The sequence below is a fragment of the Quercus lobata genome, chromosome 10 (assembly GCF_001633185.2).
Source record: "Quercus lobata isolate SW786 chromosome 10, ValleyOak3.0 Primary Assembly, whole genome shotgun sequence".
Taxonomy (NCBI): domain Eukaryota; kingdom Viridiplantae; phylum Streptophyta; class Magnoliopsida; order Fagales; family Fagaceae; genus Quercus; species Quercus lobata.
In genome coordinates, this window is record NC_044913.1 from 41,625,808 (window position 1) to 41,641,100 (window position 15,293).

At 35.4% G+C, this 15,293-nt stretch overlaps 1 protein-coding gene across 1 annotated transcript; it reads right to left on the reverse strand.

The window, feature by feature from the left end:
• Positions 1-9,807: 9,807 nt before the first annotated feature.
• On the reverse strand, positions 9,808-11,835 carry LOC115965881 (putative methyltransferase DDB_G0268948). Its single transcript, XM_031085176.1, has 2 exons — positions 11,669-11,835; positions 9,808-11,167 (listed from the first exon to the last, which is right to left on the reverse strand). Exons 1-2 carry the CDS (start codon positions 11,816-11,818, stop codon positions 10,535-10,537), a joined length of 783 nt encoding a protein of 260 aa, XP_030941036.1. The 5' UTR covers positions 11,819-11,835; the 3' UTR covers positions 9,808-10,534.
• Positions 11,836-15,293: the final 3,458 nt, after the last annotated feature.

Consider the following 15,293-nt stretch of genomic DNA (forward strand, 5'->3'; position numbering starts at 1 on the left):
TGCAAAGCTAGATGAAATGCTGAACCTCTAGAAATTAGCTTCTGACAGAACCAGCTTGGGGTATAAACTCTCTAACTCTTCTCATATTGCCTCCTCTAGTAAGATTGTTTTTGTCTCACCTGCTAATAATGAAAATCTTGAGAAAAATGAAACTAAAACTGAGATAGCTACTGAGAACAATCTAGACAAAGGAAAATCTATTCTAGGAGCACCCCCTAAGATAGAGAAAAAAGAGACTAGAAGCCCAAGAGCAATAAGGCTAAAAATAAGAAGTCTCAACCAAAGAAGCCGCATTTCTGTCATCACTGTAGAGCTTTAGGACACACTTATCCAAATTGCTATAAGTGGTTAGCCACTCAATATAGCAATAGTGAGTTATCATCTAGTGGTCAAGGTCAGATTCCATCATCTTTGGGTCCTCTTGGAGATCTTCTCAAGGCCCCCATGTTTCTTTCGAACTTGAACGTTTCAATTCTTCCCCTCACCTTCGGAACAAAGGTTCAACTCTAGGAAAGGATCTTCCTCCAAAACCAAAGTTTGGAAAGAAAAACGCTTAAAGTGATTCAGTCACTTTTTCTCTCTCTCCCTTTAAGTTTTTGCATTACTTGTTTGTTTTGCTTTCTTGTTTTTGAGTCAATCTAGTTTTATGCTTTGTATATCTACATGCTTTTGTTTGTTTATTTTCAATTTTGTTTTATTTTTGTTTTACATAAAAATAAAAATAAAAATTTGAAAAATCAGAAAAATACAAAAATAGTATGTGTTTGTGTATATTGGTACTTGTGTACCCTAGATGGCCATTGAAACAAAGTTTTCTTAACTTTGTATCTCTTGTAACTTAGATGAGCATCTCTGTGCACAACTAAGCAAGTGAGTTTTGTAACTCATGTTTGTGATGAGTACAATCAAGTGATCTTTCACTCTTTATACTCTAATCACTCTTTTTGATGGGAAGGACTAGAAAATCCTAAGAGAAAGGCATAAATAACCATCTCACCACTAAAGCCCGCCAATCATGTATAACATCTGTATGCTCCGGCATAGTAAAATTGTGATGTTTTTGGCTTACATAATTAAGTATTTCTTTTCTCTCTATATATGCCCATGCATGGTATGTTCAAAAAGAAAAATATGCAAAGAACATGAAAAGCAAAAAGATCAAAATGCTTTTAAAAATGGTTGTAAGCGTATTTCTAGGAGATGTGGGAGCTATATGATATACCTCAAATATGATAATCCCCATCAAACGGTTATGATTGTGTGTGAAGTGTATTAGATCACCTCATATCTTGAATCTTCATAATATGAGAAACTTCTGTACTCTTGCTATGTTTTCACACACAACACGCATACTTTTTGCTACTTTTGATACATGTGCAAGTACAATGTGTTTTAGTCATCACAAGGGATACATGTGTTAATATATACTTGCTAAACTGCCTTAACTTGTTTTTGAAATATAAAATTGGTTAGACTTATTTAGTGTGTTTGTGGATCTATGGATGCTTTGCTTATATGTTGAGATGTTTTTGAGAGCTTAATATGTTGCTTGAATCTTTGGTTGAGTAGCTTGCTTATTGCATTCATCTTTATGTGTTTTTCCTCCCTTGAAAAACTCCTTTTCTTCAAGCTCGATAGCTTCTCAACAAATCCTTGACAAATTCTCTTTCTATCGAGCCTTCTTTCTCTTTTCTCAATAGATCCTCAATAGATTCTTGATCCATCGAGGAATTTTCCTGTGCTCTTTGCCTTCTCGATAGCATTGACAGCTTCTCAATCCATTGAGATTTCTAGATTCCTGCTCGACACATTCTCGACAGCTTCTTCAATCCATCGAGCCAAATTTCTTTGCTCTCTGTCTGCTCGATAGATTCTCGAAAGATTGTTCGATCCATCGGGGTGATTTTTGCCATCGATAGATCCTCAACAGCACCTCAACAAATTCATTTCTGTCAATATTTAGAGCTCGACAAATCCTCGATCCATCGAGATGCGATTTCTATATATAGTGAGGCACGATCCAGTTCATTTCATTCTCACTTCTCCTCGATAGAATCTTCCTCTCTCTCGATCCAAACCTCTCTTTCTCATCAAAATCCATCAACCCACTCCTTTCTCGACCTAATCCAAGCTCGAATCACTTGGTAAGACTTCTTAATCCCTCTTTCTACATGCATTAATGCATTCTAGACCTAGGTTTTGAGTTTTGGGGAAATTTTTGGGGTTTTTGAGATTTTTGTGAAATTTATGGGTTGGGGTTTATGATATTGCTATCATATGCTCATGCACTGCATATTCCTTACATTATAACTATGTTTCATGCATTTTAGGAGTGTGTACTTGATTTTTAATGTGAGTGCTGATAGGATTGGATTGGGTTTTTCCCATGATGCTTTTAATTTATGCACGTCACATGTTCATCCATTCTTCATACATACATTCTTTCTTTTCTTTCCTATTCTAAGCATGTGTTGTGTTCTCTCTCTCTCTTGGACAGACTATGTCATGGCACCCAAACAACGCAAATCTATTCCGGCTTGGAGTCCTCATGGTTCCGAGTCATCGTCTTCTTCTATTTCTCCCGTACCCTCTCATATTCAGTTCTGTGATGAGAAGGCCAAGACGGACTTCTTTGAGAACTTCCAGGCCAGTGGTGTTCATTCGAAATGCCAAGTCATTCTGTCAGATTTCTCCGACACTACGCTACCCGAAGTCATTCAGACTCGGGGATGGGAATCTCTATGTGAGAGATCCGTGTGTTGGTCCATCGTGTTTATTCAGGATTTTTACTCCAACATACACGGCATCGATATCAGTTTGTTACTACATTTAGAGGTACACGTATCGTAGTTACTCCGAATCTTATATCCGAGGTACTACGTGTTCCTAGGGTAGCACATTCTGACTACCCTAGTTGTGATCGTCTATGTACTGTATCCAAAGATAAGCTTTTCTCTCACTTTTGTGAGACTCCTTCCTTATGGGGTGGTAAGCTAAACACTCCATGCTCGGATTTTGCAAAAGGCCCGAGATTCCTTAACATGGTGATGACATTCACTCTCACACCATTGTCTTATTATAACTCCATCACTAAGCCTCGTGCTCGTTTTCTTCTCTCTTTGATGGAGGATCTTACCATCGACTTTCCCTCTCATTTCATCACATCTATTATAGATGTGTATCAGGATACCGCTACTCGTGATAAGCTCATCTTTCCTTTGGCTATCACGCGGATCCTTCAACACTTCTCCATTCCTATTCCTCTCTCTCCTCTCTTCACCATCATGGGTGCCATCAGCACTGGTTCTGTTCGGCCGAGCCAAGCTTAGCTTCAGTCAAAGCGGCCTCGAGTAGAGACGTTCGATCCTGTGACTCCTGCAACTCCACCATCTTCAGCTCCATCTTCTTCCACTCCTTCTACCTCTGCAACTAATGGTGTGACCCTCAAAGCCATCATGGCGCAGCTTTAGCAGATGGAGGCTGACTTTGGTGGTCATCTGGACTATCTCACAGATGAGATGTGTCAGATGAACACCTAAGTTAGTTGCATTCCTTGCAAACAGGCTCGCATGACTGGCTTTGCTCCTTCCCCCTCTCTAAAGCATCCCACGACCTCTCCTTTAGTAGATGATGAGGATGATGAGGATGGTGCTGGCTTTTTCAGCAATGACAAGACGATGACCTCTTAATGACTTGCCCTTTGTCATTCGTGACAAAAAGGGGAAGTAGTTTTGGTTTGAGAGTAGTCTTATACTTAGGGGGAGAGTTAGTATAAGACATTTTTGTTAGGGGGAGTATGTATATCTTTTTGAGGGATGCAGTGAGGACTTTGTGTACTTTTCCTTCTTTTAGTTTACATTAGCCTCCTATACACTGGTCTTGTGACCATTTTATTACATACATTGTACTTTATTTTCATATGTATGATGATAATGTATATTTTTCTTCACCTACATCTACATGTGTTGTTTCTTTTCTTTCTTTATACACATATCTCTTTATGTATGCAATCCTTATTTCTGTTTCACACATGACGCCTTGATGAGTTTTGTTTAAGTGTTTTAGAAAGACAGATTGTGAAAGTCTATCATGCCGTGAACTCTTTTCTTGCAAAATTTTTCAAGAGTTTGTAATAGGTATAGATTTACTTTGTAATATAACAAGTGATTTTGAATTTAGTGATTTAAGACTTCTCTCATGATTATTTGTTTTGTTATGGTTTTGTCACAGATTGCCAAATGAGGAGATTGTTAGGGGCATATTTTATGTAATTGGCTAATCTTTTGACAAAATGCACTTTACTTGTAATTGGGTAGATTTAGGATGGATTTAAGACTTCAAGAAATATGTTGTTCAAGTCAAGTGTTAAAGTCATGAAGATCTGACTAGGAAACAAGTGAAGAAGAGTTGTTCATCAAAGCTCGACAACAATCTCGACAGAAAGACTTCTATCGAGATTTAAAGTTGAAGCTCGACAGAAGCTGTTTCTGTTGAGACTTACGAAATCAGAAATTCCAAATTTGATTTTTGGCCCATGCTTGTATATTTGTATAGGGTTTCTTTTCTCACAACCCTAAACATATATAAGGCTTATTTTAAAGGCCTTCACGCATGCAGAAAGTGCCCTAGTTCATTATTCTCTTTGAAAGAAGCTACCGCATCTTTACGCCAAGGATTTTGTAACCAGGAGCTTCCTGATCTTCATTGTTGATGAACTGAAGAACTTTGCAGCCAACAACTTTCTTCAAGTTGTTGGAGTTAGTCACGTACTGGGATCCATGCATCATTGGTTAGTCATGTACTAGGATTCGTGCATTAAACTGGAAGATTGTCACTACAATACAAGTCCAATTAGGTATTGGGGTAAAGGTTCAACTGTAGATTAGTATTTCGAGATAGGCCAAAGGGTTTGGTAAGATTCCTTATACTTGTAACCGCTTGTGATTGATAATAATGGATCCTAGGAAATGGTGACCTAAAAATCACCCGGTGGGGTTTTGTCTTGATGGTTTTCCCCATTCGTAAACAAATCACCTGTGTCAAATTTATTTTCCGCTACATTTATATAATTTGGTGGTTTTTTTGTGCTACCACGCCATTGCATGAAATTTGATCTAATTAATTAACTTGGGTAATTAATTAATTAATTGCAAGAGGTCAATTCATTTTTTAACCCAACAATATGTATTTGTCATCATTTTTTTTCCAAGGGCCATTTGATATTGTTAGGATCATATTTTATGTAATTGGCTAATCTTTTAACAAAATGCACTTTACTTATAATTGGGTAGATCTAAGTAGACTTGTACACGGTGCAGTGCAACCGGTTATAGGAGTGTTTTTTGCACCACACCTATAGGGTGCAGTTTCCTCTCGTGCTTGATCATAGCTCACCAGTGGAGGTGTAGAACCGGTCTACACAAGTTGCGGTGCACGATACTGGTTCGGTGCGATTAGTTCGGTGAATTCCTCAATTTTCTCAAGATCCAAAAAATGTAGTTAACATTCCCAAGCCACAACATAATCATTAAATAACCTAAATATTCCCACCAAAAAAAAAAAAAAAAAAAAAAAAAAACAACAAACAAAACAAAACAAAACAAAACAACAACAACAAACAAACACAAAGGAAAAAAAAAGCAAAATACAAACAATTGTGCAATCTCAAATCTCACTAAGAAAAAGTATTCATTTCAAAATAACAAAAAAATAAAAATAAATAAAACCAAGCCATAAAGATTAAAAAAAAAAACTATCAAAAACAAAATACATAAACAAACCTTATAGTAGACTATGGTGACAACAATTGACAGAGGTTGAGGCTTGAGGAGTGAGGGGAGAGAGAGAGGGGAGAGAGAGAGTAGAGGCAAAGTGTTGTTGGGACTTGGGAGCTTGGGCGAGAAAAACTAATGAGAAGAGAGAGAGAGAGAGAAAGGTGGGAGTAATATCAGGGTTTATAATTGAAATGACATTGTTTCAATTTTTTTTTTTTTTAATCTGATACCAAAACGACGTCATTTTGGAATTGACATTAAGATTTATATCATGTTCAAACGACGTCATTTTGATATTTTAGAGTTAAAATATTAAAACCCTACGTTTCTTATATCTCATTCCATCTAGCGCCGTTTGTCCTTCTTCCTTTTTTTTTTTTTTTTTTTTTGAGACTTCCTTCTTTATTCTTCTTCCTTCCTTACGTCTCTTAAACTCTCACCTTCAGATCTTTTCTCTACTAAAACCTATGGTAACTCCATATATAAAATTGTGCGGCATGCTAATGTTTTTTGGCTCCCAGTCCTGGATCACGCCATATTTTTTTTTTAAAACAAAATTATGTATATATTAAAAATACTCGGGTCGGTTCGGTTCTCGGCGCCGATGGCTGCACCGGTCCAACATCGGTACTGAAGAGATGCCGCCGACCACCATGTCGGAAACCTTCGGTGAGGCCCTGAGAGGGGCGAATCGGTGCAATAAAACTAGTTTCAGTCGGTGCCGATAGATCAACGAACAAGCCTAGATCTAAGTTGGGTTTAATACATTAAGAAATATGTTGTTCAAAAATATCAAGTGTTCATATTAAAGACATGAAGATTAATCCAAGAAACAAATGAAGAAAAGCTGTTTCATAAGTCTCGACAGATAGCTTAACAGATCCTACTATCGAGACTAAATGAGAAGCTCAATAGATGGCTCGATAGAAACTCAATCTATCGAGAATTACAATTTTCAGATTTCCAAATCTGAAATTCGGCCCAAGCTTATATATTTGTTTAGGGTTTCTTTTCTCACAACCCTAGACATATATAAAGCTTATTTTAAGAGCTGTCACACACGGATATAGAGACCAAGAGTTTGTTTTTCTCTATGAGAAGCTACTGCATTTGTACGCTATAGAGTTTTGTAACCAAGTGCTTCCTAATCTTCATTGTTGATGAAGTGAAGAACTTTGCAACCAATAACATCCATTCAAGTTGTTAGAGTTAGTTACATACTAGAATCCGTGCAAAAGGATTAGTCAGAAATTGGAGATTTGTGCATCAAGAGAAAGAAGGCTACTACAAGATCAAGTCCAACTAGGCATTGGAGCAAGGGTTCAATTATAGATTGGTATTTCGGGATAGGCTAAGGTAGTGGTAAGATTCCTTATACTTGTAACTGCTTGATTGTTAATTAGTGGATTTTTGGGAGTGGTGACCCTTGTAAGGTTGAATTCATTCAATCATGTGTTGGCTTTATTCCGTGCTAAATTTGCTTGTATTTTAGCAAATAGATACCCTATATTTAGGTGGCAATCACGTAAGGGTTGTATGTAAGAAAATGTAAAAAAAACTCAAGATATGTGCAAATTAAAGGGGTCTTGCGATTGGATCTCACGACTGGCAAGTCGCCAAAGTGGCACACATGTGAAGCACGCAAGGAACTGAAGTGTCATAACAGCTAGAGCACTATAGTACAAAAATGTACAGTTTGGCTAGGCAATTAGCTCGCAACTCGTTCCAATCACGAGGCTGAGTTGCCAAAATGCCCTGTTTAGATGAAAACTGAATTTTCACATTCCTTACATATACTACTATAAATACCCTTATACCCACGAAATGTAAAGAGTTTCCAGAGAGAAACCCTAGAGAAAAACAAGATTGACTCATCCACAATCTTCATCATTTGATTCTCCAAATTTCTCTACTCTCACCCTCTCCATTAACATATCCTTGAAAGGTACATTTTTCCAAATCCTTATCTCACCATACCCATATCAGTGAGGAGGAATTTTGGTGCTTGGGAAGCAGTTTGGAGATAACCAATTTACTTGGTTGATGCAATGGGCTTATTGCGGGATCCGAGAAGCTCAAAAAGACAAGGTTAGGCGTAACCTTGTTGGAGAAAGAAGCTTGAAGGACTTAGGTGCATTGGGTAGATTAGGCTTGGAGGGTCTTCTGCTATTCATGTATCCCAACTTTATTCTTTAGTGGATCATTTGACCGTTTGGAGGGCGGCGGAGAGGTTTTTCGCCGAGGTCTTCGATTTCCTCTTCGATAACATGTGCCGGTGTTATCTTTGTGTTTGCATCTTTCTTTCCTTACTCTTTACCTTTTAATTGTTGTTGTGTTTGTGATTAATTATGGTTTAGAGTGTTTTACCTATTTAGTTATTGCTTATATACATCATTCCACACATATATTGTTTGTGTATAAGCTTGTGTTGGTATTGTTAAAATTAGGGGTCTAAACATTTATTAGTGTTTTACACACTAATTGAACTTTAAACTAAAATCACCCAGTGGGATTTTTGCCTTGTGAGAGGTTTTCCTCATTTGTCAACAAATCACCATGTCAAATTTATTTTCCACTGCATTTAGTATTTTTGGTGATTTGTTGGTGCCTCCACAATTTGCATGCAATTTAACCTAATTAATCAACTTGGGTAATTGAATTAATTAACCGAGGTCAAGCTATCTTATCTTAACCCAACATATATATTCTCTCATATTTGCCCATATAGATAGTTTTTACTAATGCAAATATATGGTTTATTGTACTCCACGAAACTAAATCAATACATTGGAATATAAAATGAGGCCAAGTTTCATTGTTGGAGTGACTTTTAGCATGCCTCAAAGAGGGAATATTTATAGTCTTAGTTTTTATTGTATGCCATGACTTAAGTACCAAAAAATATGGTTTATACTGTTATTTGGCTATTTGAGATTTCAAACCTCAAATTGTAAGGCTTTATTTAGGATTTCGATCAATATTATTAATTTTTTGCAGTTACTTTGTTACTTTGAGTTTTGAAATTGTGGATTTTAATAGCATTTCAAACATGTTATATTACTAATTTTTAGGGAACAAATTAATAACCAAAAATATATTTTTGTAATATTCAATAATTTTTATACCTTCAGTAGCAGCTTTTATAATTGTTCTTATAAGAAACCTATAGTAGCAATTCTTTTCTCTACTGCAATAACTAATTTACAACAAAGTGTAAGAACAAATGAACTAGCAATTTTTTAATTTTATAGCAGCGTTCTATAGAAGGTGTTGCTAAAGAATCTCTAATGGCGATTCCCAAACCGCTATTAAAAATAATTTATGCCAGAAATAATGGAAGAGTATACTAGTATTTCTAATTTTTTTAGTAGTGGTTTACAAAACTACCGCTAAAGAATCTATAGCAATGGTTACATTATCGTTGGTATAAATAATTAATTCCAGAAAAAAGGGATGAGTGTACTAATAGTTTTTAATTCTCTAGCAACAATTCTATGAATTGCTATAATAGATATTTTCTATTCCAACAATTCCTAAAACCATTGTTATAACTTATAATGACGAAAACTTAACAGCAGTTATTCAAGTTATAGTAGTGGTTCAAAAAACCACTAGTCTAGAACTATTTGACTTTTAGTAGCAGTTTTTAATAGTTTTAGAACCGCTACTAAAAAAGTCAAGTTTTTTTTTTTGTAGTGTCTCCACTTCTCTTTCTTAGATTTATTTGCTTTACCTTAAATTACCAATTTATTTTCCTTTCAAAAATATTATCAATTTATTTTTCTCACCAATTTATTTTCTCTTTTTTTTCATGGAGTCACCAATTTATTTTCAAGATCAAAGAAAATTAGAAAATACCAACAGCACATAAAGAGAAGGCTATTAATTTATTATGATTGACCATTACAATATATATATATTATGCAATGTTAACATGTATTAGGGTATGTGGGCTTTAGGCCCACCTTGTTTACTTGTATAGCACACTTAATTGTACTGCACACTCTGCCTCCTATATAAAGGCACTTATGTATATTCTATTACTTGAGAAATACAATACAATCATTCAGTATTTCTAACATGGTATCAGAGCCATTACTCTAATTTTCTTGTGTCTTGCAGTCCTGTCTTTGTTGGTATTTTCCGCTGCCTCGACTTCATCGGTCAGTAAACCTTTTCCGTGCCCTCTCCTGACTGTTCCACCGCCGTTAGAGGTGCAAAGGTTGAATCTTCACCGCCACCAAGATCACTGCTTCCGTCGGATCTTCCACACCGGATCTCCAATTAAGACATAAGACCTATCACCGGGTAGATCTTCAACCAATCTACACAAAGCCGCCAAAATCATCATCAGCTGACCATTCATGCGCTTCCACGCGCCGGTCAAAGATTCTGCAGCTTGTCCACGCGCCTCACGCGCCATCAGTATTGCTCCGATCAACTCATCGCCGCCATTATCGGAATCGTCTTTCTCCGATCTACATAACCGGAGAAAAATCAGCCTCATCGGACTCTCCACGCGCCGACCAAAGTTTCAGCGAGGATTGACTCACGCGCCTCACGTGCTCCACGTGCCGCTGTGCACCTGCTGACATCATCGATGACGTCATCATTACACGTCATCATCCACGTCAGCCCTAGCTGAGGTCTTCAGCTTACGTCATCTTTCTGACGTCATCATAGTGGTTGACCGTTGACAACATGCCCCTCTTTCCCCAACACATTACCTTGTCTTTACAATGAAATTCTAAGAAAGAAAACTAAAGTTTAACTTTTCCAACAAGCATAAAACCCTTATAAATGACTGATCTGATCAATTTAGGTCCTCCCCAAGCATTTTCAAACTCTTTAACTACACTTTCAGATAACAAATCAATACCTTGATCCTTGGCTGTAATTACTGCAGACCATGACATTAACATTCTCAAGAATCCCTCAAATGTCAACTCTTTTGGCATATCTAGTAGTTGTGGTTTCCCCTCACACCCTAAACCTACACTTTCAAAAGGAAATGGAAGTGCCTTATAAGCATCAAATATGTGTTGTATATTTGGGTTCCAATAGGGAAGAGTGGTGTCATGAAAGCGCTTCATTATGGGATCAAATATGGGGCTAACTACTATGTCATTATAACCCCAAACAGCAATTACACCTCCTGGCTTTCTTAGAAGGTGTGTCACAAGGGAGTAGAACTTGGGGAGGTCAAACCAGTGGACAGCTTGAGCCACAGTCACTAGATCAACTGAATTTTCTCCTCCAATTAGGGCCACTAATTCATCATCTGTGATGGATAATGGAGTATGGAGATATTGAACATGAGGGTGTGGCAGTGCAAGTTTTAACTGTGCCTCACTCACATCGGTTCCAATTACCTGCTCATAATGCTCAGCAACCTATTAAGAACAAGGTCATGCAACTCTAATAGCCTTAGTGATTATGCATACTCAAGACAACATATTATAATATGTCTAATATTCTTCTTACTAAAAACCAATTAAGGTTGTTAATTGAAAAAATAAAAACAAACACAGACAAGAATAAAAATAAAAAGCACTCAACCAATCCTTTATGTGAAATCAAATAACATGACCTCAGTTAAACCCCAATGTTCCTAAAGTTTAACTTTAGATTTTTTAGGTCAATTTTTAATTTTCAATTTTTGGAAATAAAATGCAAATTTTATGAATCTAAACTTTCACAAGGCCTGCCTACGAATGATTCCATCCCTAACACCCACGTTAACAATAAATAAATAAAATAAAATAAATGTAAATTGCTCAGTCGAAACTGGCTAAGATGGATCAAATTTCAATTTCCAAAAAAAAAAAAAAAAAATTATGGGCCAAACTATAATGTATTAGAGAGAGGGAGAGAGAGAGAACAAAGGGACTAACAGCGATAGCAGCTTGACCATTGCCGGTGCCAACATCCCAAGCTAAAGAATGGTGAGGGGTGAGAGCAGCCAACATGGAGTACCAGTGGGTTGGATAAGTTGGCCTAGCATCCAGGTAAAAATCAGCTTGCTTATCAAACAAACCAGCCATATATTCTCTAGAAATAAGCTCCGTCTGTAGACCTTATGAATTTTGAGTTTGCTTCTTATATTTTTTCTTATAGTAGTTGGTAAATATTGGAATCCAAAACTTATGACGCATGCACTTACATATGCACTTGCACTCAGCATCTTTAAAATAAATAAACAAGGCTCCTAACGAAACTGAATCAAAACTTACATTAATTTGTTAAAGGTGAGGCAGACAGAGTTGTCGCATACATATAATATTAAGAATTTACATTTGTTTAAGATATAGAGTTAGCGGACAAAGTTTTATTCTCCTCTTTTCTAACCCCTTTTTTTTTTTTGATGATATCATCTTTTCTAACTTTTTTTGGTGAATAAATAACAGCTTTCTCATTAAACTGGGGTAAAGAAAGGAAGGGTTGCTATCAGTCCACCTTGTTTCCCTAGATAAACTCGCTACATGTCTACCTGATCGAACGGTGAGCTGCATGCGCTGTTTGTATTGCGATTTGAGACGGACAAATTAAGCTAAAGAGGCGATACCTCAACAGACTGGAACTTGCACTTGCGTCCTTCGGCAAATGACCCCATGGATGAACCAGTCTCTATAGTCTCTCTCATCAACTTGCAAAGCATCCCTCTTGTTTCGATATTTCAGAAAAAATTAGCTAAAATCAATATCTAAACAATAAATTATATTTTTAATTGGACTTTCTGTTGATCAAAGATAATTTTCCTTTGATATATTTTATTTTCTGCTATCAAACACAAGAAAACACTTAGGTGCGGTTTGGATTGCGCGTCTGCGTCTGGCATATGGTGTTTTGCTTCTTTTTTTTTTTTTTAAACCACTTATGTTGACTTTCAAAAACAAAATTTACTATTCATGAATAGTTTATGAATTGTGCATGCACTGTTTATATATTTAAAAATATTAAAAATGAGTCTCACAGTACTATTCACAAATTTAAAAATTATTTTGTTACAGTGTTTTCAATTTTCAATTTCAGTAAAAATAAGTTCATTCCAATCGGACCCTTAAAATTATTTTCTCAAAAGTTTTATATCAAAACAAACGGTGACAATCTGAGAATCCCCTCGAGCACCACATCTGTTAATGACTATCCTTTTTTTTTCTTTTCTTTTTTTTTTTTGAGAAACCTGTTATTTACTATCTAAGACTAAGATCATCATTTATTATTAGATATGTGAAGTATATTTAATTCATCATTATTGTTATTATTATTATAAGCACAAGAACCTAGAATTTTAGTGAATCAAGGAAAGAAGTCGGAGTTTACTGGGTTACATTTATTGATGAAATCTGTTGCTTCACTTTCACCCTCCCAACAGATGCGTCCAATACAAAATACAAAGAGCATGCATGTTTGGACCAGCTTGTGGGCCTTTTATATATATATATATATAAACCTTTATTTATATATACACACCTAAATACAATGACTTATATTTTTTCCTTTCACACTCATGGTAGACTTTATCATGTATTTAATTAATAAGCTCCACTAAGAATGTGAAACAGAGGAAGCACCAAATTTTTATAATTCGAAATTACCAAAGAATTACTCGCCTAGCTCCAGCCCTCCCCTCTCTCTGCCTCGTGTGGGCCACTTGGTTGACGCTCATATATGCCACCTTCCAAAGGCGAAAGTCGTTGATCCGACTGATATTATCAGTAGCACTTACTGACAATCTCGAGGTACTGGTAGTTCATGAATGAGTTGATAATATTTTTTGTGGTAATTAACACCTTCAATACTGTAGTATCACTTGAGTTTAGATATGTATCAATGAAAAGTACCTATTTTAGGTGGAGGGCAATAGATGTAGGCTCGTTGATTATTTCTATTTTTGGAATTTCTTTGGACTTGTTAATTCTTTTTTTTTTTTTTGAAAGGAGACTTGTTAATTCTTAAAAGGTAATGAAATGTAATTTGTAGATGCCTAAACTTTAAATTTTAATTTTGTATGATATAAAATAATTTATTATACATACTTTGAGAAAGACTTTCTCAAAAAACACACACACACACACATATATATATATATATATATATATATACTTAGAAAGACTTACTACTTCATATATTATTAAGAAAAAAAAATTGTGGGGCTAGTGGGCCATTGCCACCCATGGTCTCACTGTGGTTCCGTCTTTGCATTCCTTTCTTTGCACAGTAGAACTACCTTTAATACAACCCCCCCACCTGGGACTAAACCCTTCAAACTCTTCACAACAATTTTTATTTTTAAGCCTGTAATTTTATTCTCTAATGGACAAGCAATATCTAGCTATTCCTTCGTTAAGGAATATTTTTTCCCTTTTATATCAAAGAAATTCCTTACTTGTCACACCATGGAAAAAAACTTTCTTTCCAAACTATTACAAAGGTTGCTACTTACGAGGAAACTTTTTTTATGGACAAGAAAAATTATCGAGGAAAAAAAAAAAAAAAAAAGCTTCATCAATTCCAAACCTCAGCTATAGGAAATTGTATGTCAAATATTGAAACAATATTTTTTGTTGGAAATACTTATATTTTTTGTCAAAAACATGATTTGTTTTGGATGGGAGTGTTCCTGCAATACATTTTTTTTGACAGACTTCAAATGTTCATCATTAATAAAATATTATTTACATCAAACAAAAATAAATTGCCAGAAATATTCAAACTAGTGACAGCTTTCTTCTCGTCAAATATAGAAATATACCCTTTTTTTTTACTTATTGGATTGGCATTTGCAACAAATTTTCTTCCGTTGTAATAGGTAAGTCCTTAAAAAAATTATTATCTACAAATCTAAGAATCCATTGTAATAAATATTATGTTCGATGGTCAAATGGTAATCTTTTGGAGGGAAAATTCTTGCCTTTACTTTTGATATGTTTGATGGCTTTAATATATATATATATATATATATATATATTAATATTATTGTTATTTATGATAATTGATAAGTATATTTTAGTAGTGTAAATAGTTAAAATTCTCTAAAAAGAAAAGAATTAAAATAAATAAAAGACATAACTGTCAAAAATGGTTATTTTTCTTATTGTTTTGTTAGTTTCTACAAGCTTTTTTAGGCGTTAAAATGTTCTATTTTTTTTTATGGTTAGTAGCAACGAAATTTTTGTACCTAACTAAATAAAAAAAGATAAAGTAGGAAAATGAACTTATATAAATATAGCCTAATCCAACACAATCCGGAATATTCTGGAATAGGTCAGAATTTAGAGACTGGAATTCGTCTGGAACACCAAAATAGTCCAAAACAAACAGGAATTTAGACCGAAACAGAACAAGGGGGTTAGTGCATCGGATTAAGCACTAAAATGGAATATTTTGGTTGGAATGGAACAAAATTTAAAACATTGATTAGAGGGATATGAAGGAGGCAAGTGGTGATAGGGTTTGCCAAGGGTTTTGATGTGGGTGAAGAAGGTGAGTTAGGATAGTGTTATTGTTTTACGTACC